The sequence below is a fragment of the Pelodiscus sinensis genome, chromosome 4 (assembly GCF_049634645.1).
Source record: "Pelodiscus sinensis isolate JC-2024 chromosome 4, ASM4963464v1, whole genome shotgun sequence".
Taxonomy (NCBI): Eukaryota; Metazoa; Chordata; order Testudines; family Trionychidae; genus Pelodiscus; species Pelodiscus sinensis.
Window position 1 is genome coordinate 133157959 of NC_134714.1, and position 16409 is coordinate 133174367.

General features: G+C 46.3%; 2 protein-coding genes across 2 annotated transcripts; both read right to left on the reverse strand.

The window, feature by feature from the left end:
- Positions 1-6792: 6792 nt before the first annotated feature.
- Positions 6793-7731, reverse strand: LOC102452464 (olfactory receptor 8U9-like). Its single transcript, XM_014570161.2, has one exon. The coding sequence runs from the start codon at positions 7729-7731 to the stop codon at positions 6793-6795; it is 939 nt and encodes a 312-aa protein (XP_014425647.2).
- A 7145-nt stretch (positions 7732-14876) lies between these two features.
- On the reverse strand, positions 14877-15815 carry LOC102452974 (olfactory receptor-like protein OLF2). The gene has a single exon (XM_006116433.2). The coding sequence runs from the start codon at positions 15813-15815 to the stop codon at positions 14877-14879; it is 939 nt and encodes a 312-aa protein (XP_006116495.2).
- Positions 15816-16409: the final 594 nt, after the last annotated feature.

The following is a 16409-nucleotide window of genomic DNA, read 5'->3' on the forward strand; positions in this document are numbered from 1 at the left end:
GCAGCAGTGGGCAGTGAGGACACGTAGCAGGCTACTGCTATGTCTGGTGTCCCTGGGCCAGGATCCAGTGGTGTGGGTGGGGCCATATGCCCCCTCAGCTCTTTGTAGCTACAAAAGGTGTTAGGAAAGAAGCCTGGTCCCAGGAAACCCAGAAGAAAGGACATCTGGGACCTTTCCGCACCCAGAGCCAGTGGGAGGAGAGGAGCTTGTGGACACACGTTCTTGACCAAAAGGGGGCGCTCCAGAGGGATGAGCCCTTTACATCCCCGTTTGCTCCTGCTCCTCCTGCTCCTCATCCCTTGATACAGTGACCAAGACACAAAATGGAACCAGGGATGGGTGAAACTTTCCACAGACAGTGTTGATCCCTTTTCTGGGAAAGCTTAGTTCTGGGGTCCAATTCTATCCATTTCCCCTTCTCCATGTTATGAAGTTCCCTGAACACCTGCTCTTCAGAGTCTACCATATTTTTCAAGTAGCCCAAAGAGCAGAGAATCACCGTGAGCACGGTGATTCTGGGTGGGGGGGGGGGGGTGGATTTTTTCCTGCTTATTTCACTTTTAGAAAGAACACCCTGTGACGTAGTGGGGGTACCTGGCTGGTTTCTATGCTGCTGGCTCTGGGGTAACCCTCACTGGCTGCTGTGGGTACCACGACCCAGCAAAACAGGATGAGTCACTATGCAAACCAGTGGCCAGACACCCCCCATGGAGAGGAACAAAGGAAGGTGGAATGCTGCCCTGGCTGGGGGGCAGGGCTGGAAGAGAGTTAGTGAGTTGCTGTCTGTGAGGATGGAGGAGACAGCCTAGGGAAAGGGGCTGGAGTTTAGGGGCCCAGTCTCCCCCATCTCAAGGGGGCCTGAGGCATCCTAGCCCAGCTCTGTGACCAGATTCCATCTGTGCTGTGCTGTATCCTGGAGAGGCAATAAACTTCCTCTATTCCACCGGCTGGTGCAGTCTGTTTGTGCCATTTCGGGGTGCAGGAGACGGGGGACCCCCAACCTGCCGTCACACACCCCAACCCTGAATGCCTTTTTTGGTATTTAGTTCAATTCAAACTGTCCACGAAGATGCCCACAAACAGCGTTCTTATCTGGAAACTTTACAATCGTTCCTTCTTGTTTTGTAGTTGTGTTAATCTAAAACATAGGCCATTCTCATGGAAGGCATCTTTCCACATTTGGTGCTTGGACAACACACCAGGCATACAGAAGAGGGAGATGGCTTAGGTGCCCCATTTCTCTGTCAACACAAAGCATTGCTTGCTTGCCAATCACATCGCATGTATCTATAAACGATCTACGGGTACTTTTATAACCCAACAGCCCCTTAGTGCCTACTGGCAGAGTCCAATATCATGTGAAGCAATCACCTGACACACTCCGGCTACGTCTACACTGGCACCCTTTTCTGGAAATGCTTAAAACGGAACAGTTTTCCGTTATAAGTATTTCCGGAAAAAGCGTGTCTACATTGGCAGGATGCTTTTCCGGAAAAGCACTTTTTCCGGAAAAGCGTCCATGGCCAATCTAGACGCGCTTTTCCGCAAAAAAGCCCCGATCGTCATTTTCGTGATCGGGGCTTTTTTGTGGAAAACACTACTGTGCTGTCTACACTGGCCCTTTCCGGAACAGTTTTCCAGAAAAGGACTTTTGCCCGAATGGGAGCAGCATAGTTTTTCCAGAAAAGCGGCTGATTTCTTACAGTAGATCGTCAGTGCTTTTCCGGAAATTCAAGGGGCCAGTGTAGACAGCTGGCAAGTTATTCCGGAAAAGCGGCTGATTTTCTGGAATAAGTGGCCAGTGTAGACACAGCCTCCATGCCTAATGTGTAGCTGGGATGATACAGATCTTCAAGAAAAACATGTAAGGTTTCAATTAAAAACGTATCAGACTGACCTTCAAAAGCCTGGTGTGACGGAACCGTCACAGAGCTCTGGCCAGGTACCCATAACATGCTCAAACTGTGAAACCAAATTGTCCATATAAAAACTGTTGGTTTGCCTTCGGAGGCTGGTTGAGACCAAGCCAGCTCCATCAAAGCTGAATGCTGATCAATACAAAGCTGGAACCTGTCTGATTCTCCTGAGTGTTGCTAAGGCTCAAACAGGTGTCCGAATTATGTGAATGAGCTTTACGCTCAGACTGTGCAATGCTTGTAAATTGCTCTCATCGTTAATCATTAATATGATGTACAGGCAGTCCCCGGGTTATGTACAAGATCGGGACTGTAGGTTTGTTCTTAAGTTGAATTTGTATGTAAGTCGGAACTGGTACATATTGTAGGGGAAACTCTAGGCAAACATTTCTCCAGAGCTCAGTTTTATTCTCCCACACCTCACTTCCCTCAGTCCTTTATTCTCAAGCTGAGGTGTCTGCTGAGAAAAGCCGCTCCGCGTCTCCCTGGTCTGCTGGGGGGGGGGGGGTCGCTAGCTTCACATCTCCCTGGTCTGCTGGGGGGAAGCAGCTAGTGCGGGGTTGCCTCACCCGGTTTGTAAGTAGGGATCCAATGTAACCCGGAGACTGCCTGTATAGCAGCTGCAGTACCACTGACATGTAGGTCAAAGGGGGCACCTTCCCCAGGGCCCAACAATTCAAAAAGGCCCACAGCTCCTGGCTCCCAAGTTATTTATAATGGAAAAAAGGTACCTGTCAATTGTAGGACTTCTGCTAATGTGACTACCAACATGGGCCGGAGATGTCCTATCCACAGCTTTTAATATAACGATGTAGTGTTACATGCAGGAGAGCCTGGCTTTCAAATGTGACATCCAGTTAATGTCTTTGTTCAAGCCCAGGGAATCAGGGTCAGATTTGCAAAGGAATGCCAATCCCGAATTCTCTCTCTGGCTGTGTCCAGACTCAGGGGTTTTTTCGAAAAAAGTAGCCTTTTTTCGAAAAAACTTCCCCTGCGTCCAGACTCAAGCCACGTTCTTTCGAAATTAATTCGAAAGAACGCGGCTTTTCTTTCGATGGCGGTAAACCTCAATTTACGAGGAAGAACGCCTTCTTTCGAAAGTTCCTCTTTCGAAAGAAGGCGTTCTTCAATGTAAATAGGGCTTCTTCGAAAGAGAGCATCCAGACTCACTGGACGCTTTCTTTCGAAAAAGCAAGCCGCTTTTTCGAAATTTCTCCGTGCAGTCTAGACGCTCTCTTTCGAAAGAGGCTCTTTCGAAAGATGCTTTCGAAAGAGCCTCTTTCGAAAGAGGCTTGCAGTCTAGACATAGCCTCAGTGATTGGCTGCTGAAATTGACGTAGAAAAATTCCTATTTCCTGTTTTGGTGACATTCTAAGCATTCAAGTCTTAATGTGCTAAGTCTGAATATGTTTGATGCTGTATATGCTGCCAAACCATCTGGAAGAAGAAATAGATTTAGATGTTTGTGGTTATTATTGTGTTTGTAATTCTGGAGTAGCTATTGTAACATAACAGAGGGAAAGAAGGTCATGATCTGTTCTTGTGAAATTCGGTTTGTATCCCTCGTTATGTGTGAGAGGAAGGAACATGTGGGAGATAAGTGTGAAGGCCACCAACGGACCAGAGATGCTAATGGGAGGATCCAACAGTGGACAAGATGGTGTTGCAGATTACTGAATTATCAATCTGCCCTCTTTGGATAACCCAGGACTCTGAGGGACAGGGTGAGCATTTATCAACTGGGACAAGATATTTGTGATCAAAACCAACTTTGCCTGGCAGAACAGAGAGGAGAAGGAGCAAGAGAAACCACTGGAGATAACAAACTTCCAGCAGAAAAACAGCATGGCAGTGCTAATCATACTGATCGCAATGCAGGAAAACAGCTATAAAAAGAAGCTGCTTTGCCATAATTTTGGCAATACGTCCTGTCAAAGACTGGAGCATCGGTCCAGACCAATAGACCCCAGCTCCTCCTTTTGTGATCAGTCTTGTTGGTTCCAGAACATGGACTAGTAGATATAAAATCGATTGGTTGGACCGTGTGTGTGTCCGTGTACGCATATGCCAACTGCTTTGCCACTTTATTGTCAACAAATGTGGGATATTGCTTATTCCCCCTATAAAGATCCTATGTTCTTTTTAATGATCATAACACAATTGCTTTGTAGGAGAACGGCTACTTTTCAAATAAATAAATTGATTTCTGTTATTTCGACTCCAGCTCATCATCTGAGGAGTTGGGTTTTGCCTATGAAAGCCCACAATAGGATACATTTGTGTTAGTCTTTAAGGAACCACAGGATGACTCATTTTGAAATACAATCAAGTTTCCGAGGTGCTTAGAGGCACTATGTGGATGAGTATTTCAGCATGGAAAACAGAGCTACCTTTTCATACCTGTCCATAGGCACCCTGAATTAACAACTGTTTCTGAAACCACCGACTCTAGATAGTTTGACTGAGAAGAGGCAATTACATATTGTCCAGACTGGCAGATTTTCTTCTTTCAAACAATTCCTTCAGTCTTCAAGCAATGTCCTCATTGACCATGGAAAGTGACAATAAAGTCACAAACACAAGTAGTCATTTTTAAAACAATTTGTATTGATGGTGCAGAGAAGGACAGAGTAGCCCAGGTGTGCAGAATCTAGTTCCCTTTCCTGTGAGCATCAACAAACACTGGATTTGAACAGGGTTCAAGAAAGAACTAAATACATTCATGAGGTTAGGTCCATCAATGGCTTTTAGCCAGGATGGTGTGAAAGTAGAAAGAATTATAGTGTAAGAGAAAGATGAATTATCCTGTAATAATTGAATAAGTTGAAGGAACACTGTCTCTGAACAGGAAAGAGGAAATTATGTTAATGTTGTTAATGTTCTTTGTAGGTATGCAGATCAGAGTGCTAGCCAAGTATGCCTGGAGTAACAGGAAAAGGAAACATTTGGGCTGTGTCTAGACTGGCAAGTTTTTCCGCAAAATCAGATGATTTTGTGGAAAAACTTGCCAGCTGTCTACACTGGCCACTTGAATTTCCGGAAAATCACTGACGATCTCATGTAAAATCATCAGTGCTTTTCCGGAAATACTATGCTGCTCCCGTTCAGGCAAAAGTCTTTTTCTGAAAGACTTTTGCGCAAAAGAGCCAGTGTAGACAGTATAGTAGTGTTTTCCGCAAAAAAGCCCCGATCGCGAAAATGGCGATCGGGGCTATTTTGCGGAAAACCGCGTCTAGATTGGCCATGGATGCTTTTCCACAAAAAGTGCTTGTGGAAAAGCATCCTGCCAATCTAGACGCAATTTTTCCAAAAATGCTTTTAACAGAAAACTTTTCCGTTAAAAGCATTTTTGGAAAATCATGCCAGTGTAGACGTAGCCTAGGTGTTAGGCAGAAAGTAATTGAAATAACCAGGGAGATATGGACAGGAGATTGCTGTGCTTAATATGGAAATGAAGATACTTGACTAGCCTCATACTAATCATGTGAAGTTTTGCCACCCTTTTAATCTTGTTAAGTTGGCTTTCTTTTGACTGTATAAATCAAGGGGTTTGAACCTTGTATGGTACTTACATTTTCTGGGTGTATTAGCAGAGCGGCTTTGCTAATAAACAGAGCGGTCAGGCAAATCTGTGAGTCCTGTGTCTAACTTTGACAATGGGTAGGAATGGTGTGCCTGGCCTCTGTTTGTCAGAGGCTGGAAATGGATGACAGGGGAGGGATCACTTGATGATACCCTAGTCTGTTCCCTCCCTCTGGGGCATCTGATATTGGCCACTGTCAGCAGACAGGACACTTGGTTCGATGGCCCTTTGGTCTGATCCAGTCTGACCATTCTCCTGTTCTTCTGACAATCTTATCAGATCTGGAATGTTGCCTATAAATGCTGAGATCCTCGGCTACGTCTACACTGGCCCCTTTTCCGGAAGGGGCATGTTAATTTCAGAAGCCGTAATAGGGAAATCCGCGGGGGATTTAAATATCCCCCGCGGCATTTAAATAAAAATGTCCACCGCTTTTTTCCGGCTTTTAAAAAAGCCGGAAAAGAGCGTCTACACTGGCCCCGATCCTCTGGAAAAAAAGCCCTTTTCCGGAGGGCTTCAATTCAAAAGTAGGAATAAGATCCTCCGGAACAGGGCTTTTTTTCCGGAGGATCGGGGCCAGTGTAGACGCTCTTTTCCGGCTTTTAAAAAAGCCGGAAAAAAGCGGCAGACATTTTTATTTAAATGCCGCGGGGGATATTTAAATCCCCCGCGGATTTCCCTATTACGGCTTCTGAAATTAACATGCCCCTTCCGGAAAAGGGGCCAGTGTAGACGTAGCCCTCATGTCTGGAGCTCCACTCCATTAGTCCATGGGTACCAAGCTTTAGAAAGGGCTCTGAAATTCAGAGTGACAAAACTGTCCCATTGCCCAAGCACGGTGTGCTGGAAATCCCCTTTCTCCTCCGCAGTCCTGGACACAAAGAACCCCACAGAGGACAGAAAGGGCAGCAGAGTAGCAGGATGTTGAGCAAACTGCCTTTGGTTCACCCACACAAATCGCACACGTCACCAGTGGAACTGCCCCATGAAATCAACTCCAGCAGAGAGAAGAAAGAGCTAGATTTGACGCCCGCCTTCTTTCCCGATACAATCAGCTCCCAGCTTTCAAAGTAATCACATGCACATTTATGCGCACACAAAGGCAATTGCCGAATGCAGCCCTAATCTCAGCAGGGACCTGAAGCCCGTGCTGGAATACAGACACATGTATAATAACAAGATAATAATGACCAGTACCACAGCAGGCTGTGTGAAATGACATCGCTATGGGCTAAGAATTGAATTCTCCTGTTTCTGTCCTCCATCATTCAATCAACACTGGGCTGAACAGGTTCAGGAACTGCTCAAGAGTTTATTCATGGCTTTCCTAAAGGCATCCTTCACCTCCCTGTTCCTCAGGCTGTAGATGAGGGGGTTCAACATGGGGATCACCAGCGAGTAAAACACTGAGGCCATATTGTCTACGTCCATGGAGTAACTGGAGCTGGGTCGGAAATACATGAAAAGGAGGGTGCCATATAATATGACCACTGTAGTCAAGTGACAAGCACAGGTGGAGAAGGCTTTGTACCGGCCCTTGGCAGAGCGGATCCGCAGGATGGTGGAGATGATACAGACATAGGAGAGGAGGATGGTCGCAACGCTGATCACTACAGTGTAGCACATGGAAGCAATTAACGCAATCTCAGTGGTGCGGGTGTCAGAGCAGGAGAGCGCCAGTAAAGCGGAGATGTCACAATAGAAATAATGAATGATGTTGGAGCGGCAAAATGAGAGCCAGAATGTACAACATGTGAGTATCAACGCATCCATCAACCCCACAGCGCACACCCCAGCCACAAGCTGGTCACAACGCTGCCGGGACATGGTGACCATATAGAGCAGTGGGTTACAGATGGCCACATAACGGTCATACGCCATCACAGCCAGCAAGACACACTCAATATCTGAAAGTAAGATAGAGAAAAACATTTGCACAGCGCAGGCCGTGTGAGAAATGCTTTTCCTTTCAGCAAAGAAATTCTGCAGCATCTTAGGGCCTTTTGCAGAGGAATAGCAGAGATCACAGAAAGACAAAGCCCGGAGGAAAAAGTACATGGGGGTGTGGAGTCGGGGATCAGTCGTTATTAACAAGACCATCCCCCCATTCCCCACTATGGTGACAACATAAATCAGTAGGAACAACACAAACAGGGGGACCTGGAGCTCCGGATGATCTGTCAGTCCTGAGAGAATGAACTCAGTCGCCTCCGAGTGATTTCCCTCTTCCATCTCCTCTGAGCCGAGATCAGGCAGCTACAGGGATGTGGGCAGGCGGATGGTTCAGGAAACCTGTCCCTTCACTGTAAGGAAGTAAGTGAAGGAAAGTGGAGGTTGGTTTCTTAGTGTACCAGCACAAGGAAGGGCTTAGTCCAGAGAACCAGATATTCATAGCTGGTCATTCCACATCTTTGATCAGTTTCACACACTGTCTAAGTGCAAGGACACACAGGTTAATCATGTCCCCACTCACACGCGTGCACGCTCGCGCACACACGCACACACACACACACACTCCTGTACTCTAATCTGAGCAGTAAACAGTGACTTGTGACTTTGAGATGGTTTCACCCTGATTCTCTCACAGAAGTGTGACGAGATGATTCCTTAGTTCAGGAAGGGATGAGAGTAAACCAGTGTCAATCTCGCTACGCTGTTTGGACAAGGGGAGCCCTGTCGCTTTGGGGTGAAGCTTGCTCACTGTGCTAATTAAGCTTTTTGGCATCTGATAGCGGCATTTACATGAGTCTGTATGAAACCCCTGAGACACAAAGGAAGGCATTGACTATGTAATTGCTTCTTTTTTTCCACCCACATTTCTCATCTCAGACAAACTCAGGAGGAAAAAGTACAAAGGGGTGTGGGGTTGGGGATCAATTGTGATTAACAAGATCACCCCCTTGCTCCACACCAGCATGATAACATAAACCAGGAGGAAATCCCCCCTGCCCAAAGAGTGGAGCCTCGAACTTTGGATGATCTCTCAGTCCTGAGAGAATGAATTTAGTCACCTCCGAGGGATTTCCCTCTGCCATCTCCTCTGAACCGAGATCAGCTACAACTGTCATGAACTAAGTGGAGGGAAAAATGGAGATCACTTTCTTAATTGCTGGCCGTACTACATCAGGGAAGCGCTTAGTCCATAGAGCACATTGTACAACTACAAGGACAGGCAGGTTAATCCCCCCCCCCCCGCCGCCACACACACACACACACACACACACACACACACACACTCCTGTTCACTAATCCAATCAGGAAACAGATACTTGTGACACTGCTGTGGGAGAATCAGGGCAAAACCATCTCAGTGTGACGAGAGATCATTGCTTAGCTGAAGAAGGGCTGAGAGTAAAAGAGTGTTTACTCACTTCATCCACAAATTCAATTCACATGCTAACGGACTCAATGGAGATATGGGCTGGCTAGGACACTACCTATTTCATAACCACTGAAGGTGCTAACAGCTCTGTGAGCGGTAGCCTTCCTGTCTTAGCATCTATCTATTTACTTTGATCTGCTTAGGTTTAAGTACCCATTCTCCAGATACTTAATGATGCCCTGTCTCACACACCCTTCCTTTTTCCTTCTGTTCTTTTTCTCCCCCCTCTCCTTTCCCTCTCCTATTTATTTTGAGTTTTCATATCCCCTACTCATAACTCCGGTCATCTGAAGAAGTGGGCTGTGCCCACGAAAGCTCATGAGACCATCTACGTGGTTTTTTAGTCAATAAAGTGCTACCAGACCATCTGTTGGTTTTTTTTTTGTTTTTGTTTTAATCTCTCCTTTAGCAAGGGGAGCTCTGTGGCTGCCATGTCACTGTGCTAATTAAGCTCTTTCCAATCTCATACATTACTCTGTATGAAACCCCCGAGACATAAAGGAAAGCTGCAGTTTCTGTGACTACACAATCGCCTGTTTTTTTCCAACCAAAGGTGTTGTTCCTTTAGCTCAATGGATAAGAACTGGGATTGAGGCTTTTAATGCTTGAGGACTTCAATTCCGGGCCTGCCCATCATCACACTGTCTGTGCGGGTGTGTGACTCTGATACAGGACAACAGCACGTACCTGCTGGCAGCGGAGAGAGACGTGGCGATGTTTTTCCATTGATAGAAGCTGACACTTCGGTGCAGTTGGGAGGTTTTATACTGGGATGTGTGATCTGTGAGACAAAATCCCTGGAGCCACTGGGAATACCTGAGCTCAGAGAGACACAACAACAAATTAACGACCTCAGTGAATCTCAGCTATGGAACTGATGCCCAAGGGATTAATTTGGTAGCTCTTTCCTCTGGTATCAGTAAATGATCAGAGTTGCAGAGTCCAAGCCTGAGGGATATTTCATTCTGCTCTTGTCACTGCAAGCTGGGTCCTGTATAGAGCTGGGCCAGAAAGGGTGTGTTTGTGGAGACCCACATCTTTCAACTGAAAGCTTAATATTTCAATTCAGAAACAAAACACACAGAAATGCCCCACGTATCATATCCCATCCTTCTCTGCCATGGGCCAAGCTCTCAGGCTGGACTCCATCCCCTCTGGTGCATGATGGTCTCTCCTGATGCGGAACTGCCCTTGAACATCACTAGAGTTCCCGTTCTCGCCAAACTATGAGTGTGGGATTGGCTTTTTTTGAAGGAAAACTAGATTTTCATGCAAATCTAGTTGAAACGAAAATCCAATTTCCCACTTTAAAAAAATCTTTGAAGGAATCTGTGAAGGAAGCCAGCCTGAGCACCGGGTTTGGAAACACAAAAGGTCCCATCTCCAGATGTGGTCGGCCTCACTTCCAGTTTGCCAGGGGCAAAGACTGGTGCAGGAGGTGCACATAATGGTGGACATTTGGGGGAGTGTTACCCCTTGCTTACTCCCTGTGGCATGGCCCAAAACCTCCTGTGGGAGGCTTGTGGCCTGGCAACGAGAATTTGGCAACGAGAATTTACTTTTTTCATAGAAAAGAATTCCAAAAAAAACCAGTTGAAATGAAAACCAATTTCCCTTAAAAAAAACATTGAAAAAAAATCCAGCCAGCCTCAGCCCTAGGTTTGGAATCAAAGGAACAAGAAGGCCCATCTCTAGACATGTTGGGTGTAACTTCTACCTTGGCCGGGGCATAGACTGATGCCAAAGCTGCCAACAATGGTGGAGATTTGGACGAGCACATGCCCTGGTTCACCTCTTCCCCTTCAAGGCCAGGTGAACTAATCCCATAGCCCCTGGCTGGAAGTTTGTGAACTTGCCACATCCCACCCCAGGGCAAACAGCAGAGGAGAGGTCCTCCAGACAATCTAGAGGGGCTGCGTCTTCTGCAGCCAATTAGGGCCCAGCAAGCTGGTATAAAGAAGCTGCTGCTAGAGCCAGACTGGTTCAGACAAAGGTCCATCTAGCCCTGTCTTCCAACAGTAGCCAATCCCAGGTGCCCCAGAGGGAGTGAACAGAACAGGGTATCATCAAGTGATCCCTCCCCTGCCGCCCTTTCCCAGCCTCTGACAAACAGAGGCTAGGGACACCATCTCTGCACGTTCTGGTTAATAGGCATCGATGGACCTAACCGCCATGAATCTATCGAGTTCTTTTCGGAACCCTGTTAAAGTCCTTGTCTTCACAATATTGGTTTGCCTTGGGTGGCAGGAAGGTCACCAGCCAACTCCATAAGGTGGAACCCGTCTGGCTCTCCCATGTGTTGCCAAGGTTCAACTAGGTATTAGAATGATATGACTGTATTTGAAATTCAGACTTTATGAAATGCTTGTATGTTGCTGCCAGCATTCATATCACATATAGCACCTGCAGTGGCACGGATGGGGAGGGAAAAGAGGGCATCTTCTCCGGGGTCTGGTAATTCAGAAGGGCCCACGTAGCCTGGAAGCCTATATCTTGCTTCCAGCGTATTTACTCTCTTAGGGTATGTCTACACTACTACCCTAGTTCGAACTAGCGGGGTAATGTAGGCATACCGCACTTGCAAATGAAGCCCGGGATTTGAATTTCCCGGGCTTCATTTGCATAAGCCGGGCGCCGCCATTTTTAAATCCCGGCTGGTTCGAACCCCATGCAGCGCGGCTACACGGGGCTCGAACTAGGTAGTTCAAACTAATCCACGAGGAGTAACGGTAGTTCAGACTAGGAAGCCTAGTTCGAACTACCTAGTTCGTGCCGCGTGTAGCCGCGCGGCACGGGGTTCGAACCAGCCGGGATTTAAAAATGGCGGCGCCCGGCTTCTGCAAATGAAGCCCGAGAAATTCAAATCCCGGGCTTCATTTGCAAGTGCGGTATGCCTACATTACCCTCCTAGTTCGAACTAGAAGGGTAGTGTAGACCTACCCTTAGTCTTTTAACTGTTTTACTCTATTTTAGCAGTAATGCAAGGCCTACAGAAATCGTGTTTCTGTAAGAAGTTAGCTTTGGCAATAGAGCAGGTTATAAGCAAGAAGTTCAGAATATAGTGTTAAGCTATAGCTTATTAGCGTGTGTGGAAATTGACCGTCTTGTTGATAAGGCCAGTTCAAAACCATAAAGGGGGCCAGAGCAGAAGCCTAGAGCAAAACTATATGCTAGACATCCTGTTATTTGTATGATAAGATCAGAGAGACCCAAAAAATGTAGGTGGGATGTCCTATTTGACCAAGAGAGGCCGGGGTGGACAATATCTAGTCATTTTTAGAATTTTCTGCATCTTGCCCATTTTTCCATTTGAGATGTTTTCTCCCCAGTCAAATGTGTGAACCCTCAAATCTTAAGGTACGGAAATCTGTTTTTGGTTTGGCTATTGGTGACATAAAAATGCCAGTAAAAATGCTACAAATGTTCTGCCCGAGGTTGACAGCTCTCTAGATATACACATGGGTATGTCTAGACTACAGGGTTTTTTCCAAAATAATGGCCTTTTTTCAAAAAAATTTTACCTGCATCTAGACTGCCATCGCCTTCTTTCGAAATTAAATAGAAAGAATGCTGCGTATTTTTCAACAGCAGAATACCTCCTTTTATGAGAAAGAACGCCTTTTTTCGAAAGTGCTCTTTTGAAAAAAGGAGTTTTTGAATGCAAACTGTGCTTTTTCGAAAGAGCTTCCAGATTGCCTGGGTGCTCTCTTTCGAAAAAGTGGATTGCGTTTTCGAAAGTTGTGTGGCTGTCTAGACGATCTCTTTCAAAAGAGGCTTGTAGTCTAGACGTACCCAGAGAAAGTGTGTGTATCTTTATGTTGCATTTTCATTTATGTTGTGACTTGAGGTGATCGTATCCAATTATGGCCCCGTTGCCTTAATTCTCTTATTGTGTGTAATTGTAACATTCTTTACATTAAAATTACTCCGTTTTTATTGTCAACAGTGTACACATCTTTGATGCTGCAGTTCCCGAAATCTGCCACCTGTTGCCTGACATGGAGCTGTCCGACTCTTAATTTCTGTGGCTGGGGTGGAGCACAAACCTTGAAACATTCTGGTCAGACTGGGCCATAGCCAATTCCTAACAAAACTCTGGTCTACAGGCTGGTGAGCCAGCCAGGAGATTTTGAGGTATCTGCAGCCACATTTACCTGTGGAAAAAGGATTTTTTTCTATGTTTTGGGGTGTAGGAGTAGTTAGAAATCATATGAACCCCTGTGATTTGTCATCCTGTGACAAGTGCCAGGGAAGCAAGCGCCTAGACATACTTCCTCTTCTCGTTTGTTGGTTTAGCTCTTTGGTCGAATGACTAGAATGAGAGTAGTAGATGAATAACCGCTTCCTGGTGTGACTTATTGGGCAACTCCCTAAGGTGGGGTAGAACCCTGTTACTCCTGGACCACGAGATAGGGTCTTCAGATGCCCATACTTCTTGGCTTTCAAAGGAAGAGAAAGATTATATCCTTTGCTCCTTCTTCTTTGGGACTTATTTCAAAAAGTCTGTGGCCGGTCTGAGGTATCTTTTGTTTCTCTGTCCATAAAGAGGGGATCTTCGGACTAGAGATTGTGTACCAGCTCTACAGCTTTATTGAGTCACATTTTATCTTTAGTGCAGGAGTGAGTTACCTATGAAAAGAGATCGGTAAAGAGAGATAATGACTGAACTAGAGAAGGCGTCTCATAGGATGCAACTGGAATTGTACATAAAGCTTTATGTGCTGACACTGGGAGTGGTTTAGAGAGCTTAAGAAATGTAGGGACACTGAGGGACTCCGGGGACCCGTGAGGTTAGATACATCAAATATAGAATCATAGAATCATAGAATAATAGGACTGGAAGGGACCTCAAGAGGTCATCGAGTCCAGCCCCCCCGCCCTCAAGGCAGGACCAAGCTCCACCTACACCATCCCTGACAGATGTCTATCTAACCTGTTCTTAAATATCTCCAGAGAGGGAGATTCCACCACCTCCCTTGGCAATTTATTCCAATATTTGACCACCCTGACAGTTAGGAATTTTTTTCTAATGTCCAATCTAAACCTCCCCTGCTGCACTTTAAGCCCATTACTCATTGTCCTGTCCTCAGAAACCAAGAGGAACAAATATGGGAGGTGGAAGAAGGGAGGAAAGATAGAAAATCCCGTTATTGTCCAGACTGGCAGATTTTCTTCTTCAAACAATTCCTCCAGTCTACAAGGAATATCCTCATTGACCATAGAAAGTAAAAATAAAGTTGCAAACACAAATGCTCATTTTCAAAACCATTTGTATTGACGGGGCAGAGAAGGACAGGGGAGCCCAGGAGTGCAGAATCTGTTTCCCTTTCCTGTGAGCATCAGCAAACACTGGAGCATCTTATCCGTTCTGTAATATTCCCTACAGATGCTGAGATCCCCATGTCTGGGAATGGGGAGACTGCATTCCTTTAGCGCATTGGAACCGATCTATAGAAAAGGGCATTGAAATGCAAAGCTCTACACATCAGTGACATCACTCTCCCATTGCCCTAGCACGGTGTGATGGAAATCACCTCTCTCCTCCTCGTGCCTGGACACAGATCAGGTGGCAATAGATACAAGAACCCCACGGAGGACAGAAAGGGCTGTAGAGTAGCAGGAAGCTGCACAGACTCCCATTGGTTCACCCACAGAAATCACACATGTCACTCTTAGAACTACCCGATGAAATCAACACCGCTAGTAGAAAGAGGGAGCTAGATTTGATGCCCCTCTTCTTTTGCAATACCAATCGGCTCCTTGATTTCAAAGCGAATCACATAGATTTTTATGCACACACAGAGGCAATAGCCGAATGCAGCCCTGATTTCAGGGGGGACCTGCAGCCCTTGTTACAATACAGACACATGTATAATAACAAGATAATAATGAACAATACCACCACGGGCTGTGTGAAATGACATCGCTAGGGGCGGGGAATTGAATTCACCTGTTTTCACTGCCCACCACTCAACCAGCACTGAGATGAATGAATTCAGGAGTTGGTCAGGAATTTTTTTACTACTTTCCTCAGGGCGTCTTTCACCTCTCTGTTCCTCAGGCTGTAGATGAGGGGGTTCAACATGGCGATCACCAGCGTGTAAAACAATGAGCCTATTTTGTCCGTATCCATGGAATAGCTGGAGTTGGGACGTAAATACATGAAGATCTGGGTGCCATGAAATATGGCCACCGCGCACAAGTGGGAAGTGCAGGTGGAGAAGGCTTTGCACCGGCCCTCGGCAGAGCGGATCCGCAGGATGGTGGAGAAGATAAAGACATAGGAGAGGAGGATGGTCACAGCGCTAAGCACTATAGTGTAGCACATGGAAGCAAATAACGTAATCTCACAGGTGCGGGTGTCAGAGCAGGAGAGGGCCAGCAGTGGGGGGAAGTCGCAGTAGAAATGCTTGATAACATTGTTACGGCAGAATGACAGCCGGAATATACAACACGTCAGTATCACGGAATCCACCAACCCCACAACATACACCCCGGCCACCAACAGGTCACAAAGCCGCCTGGACATGGTGACGGTATAGAGCAGTGGGTTACAGATGGCCACATAACGGTCATAGGCCATCACAGCCAGCAAGAGACACTCAACATCTGCAAGAAGGTTGGTGAAAAACCATTGCATAGCGCAGGCAGGGCGAGAAATGCTTTTCCTCTCCGATAAGAAATTCTGCAGCATCTTAGGACAGCTGACGGAGGAATAGCAGAGATCACAGAAAGACAAACTCCGGAGGAAAAAGTACATGGGGGTGTGGAGTCGGGGGTCAATCGTGATTAAGAAGATCATCCCCCCGTTGCCCACCAGAGTGATAACATAAACCAGGAGGAACACCAAAAACAGGGGGAGCTGCAGCTCCGGACGATCTGTCAGTCCTGTGAGAATGAACTCAGTCACCTCCGAGTGATTTCCCTCTTCCATCTCCTCTGAGCCGAAAGCAGGCAGCTACAACCTGCCCCTTCACTGTAATGAATAAGTGAAGAACATTGGAGGTTACTTTCTTAATAGGCAGCAGTACTAGCACAGGGAAGGGGCTAGTGCACAGAGCCAGATATTCATAACTCATTCCACTTGTTTGATCAATTTCACACTGTACAACTACAAGCAGGTTAATCACCCCCTCCTCCTCCACAAACACACACACACACACTCCTGGTCACTGATCCGAGCAGCAAACAGTGACTTGTGACACTGCTGCGGGAGAATCAGGGTAAACACCATCTCAGTGTGACAAGATTATTGCTTGGCTCAAAAAGGGGTGAGAGTAAACGAGTGTCGAGTTCTCCACCCTCTTTGGGAAAGGGGAGCTCTGTGGCTCAGCATGTGTGTTTGGGGTAAAACTTGCTCACTGTGATAATTAACCGTAACCCTTTCCAAATTGATAATGGTATTTACATTACTCTGTATGAAACCCCAGAGACATAAGGAAGGCACCGGTTTTTGGGACGATACAATCACCATTTCTTTCCAAACACATGTCTCGTTTCTTTAGCTGAATGGATAAGAGCTGGAACT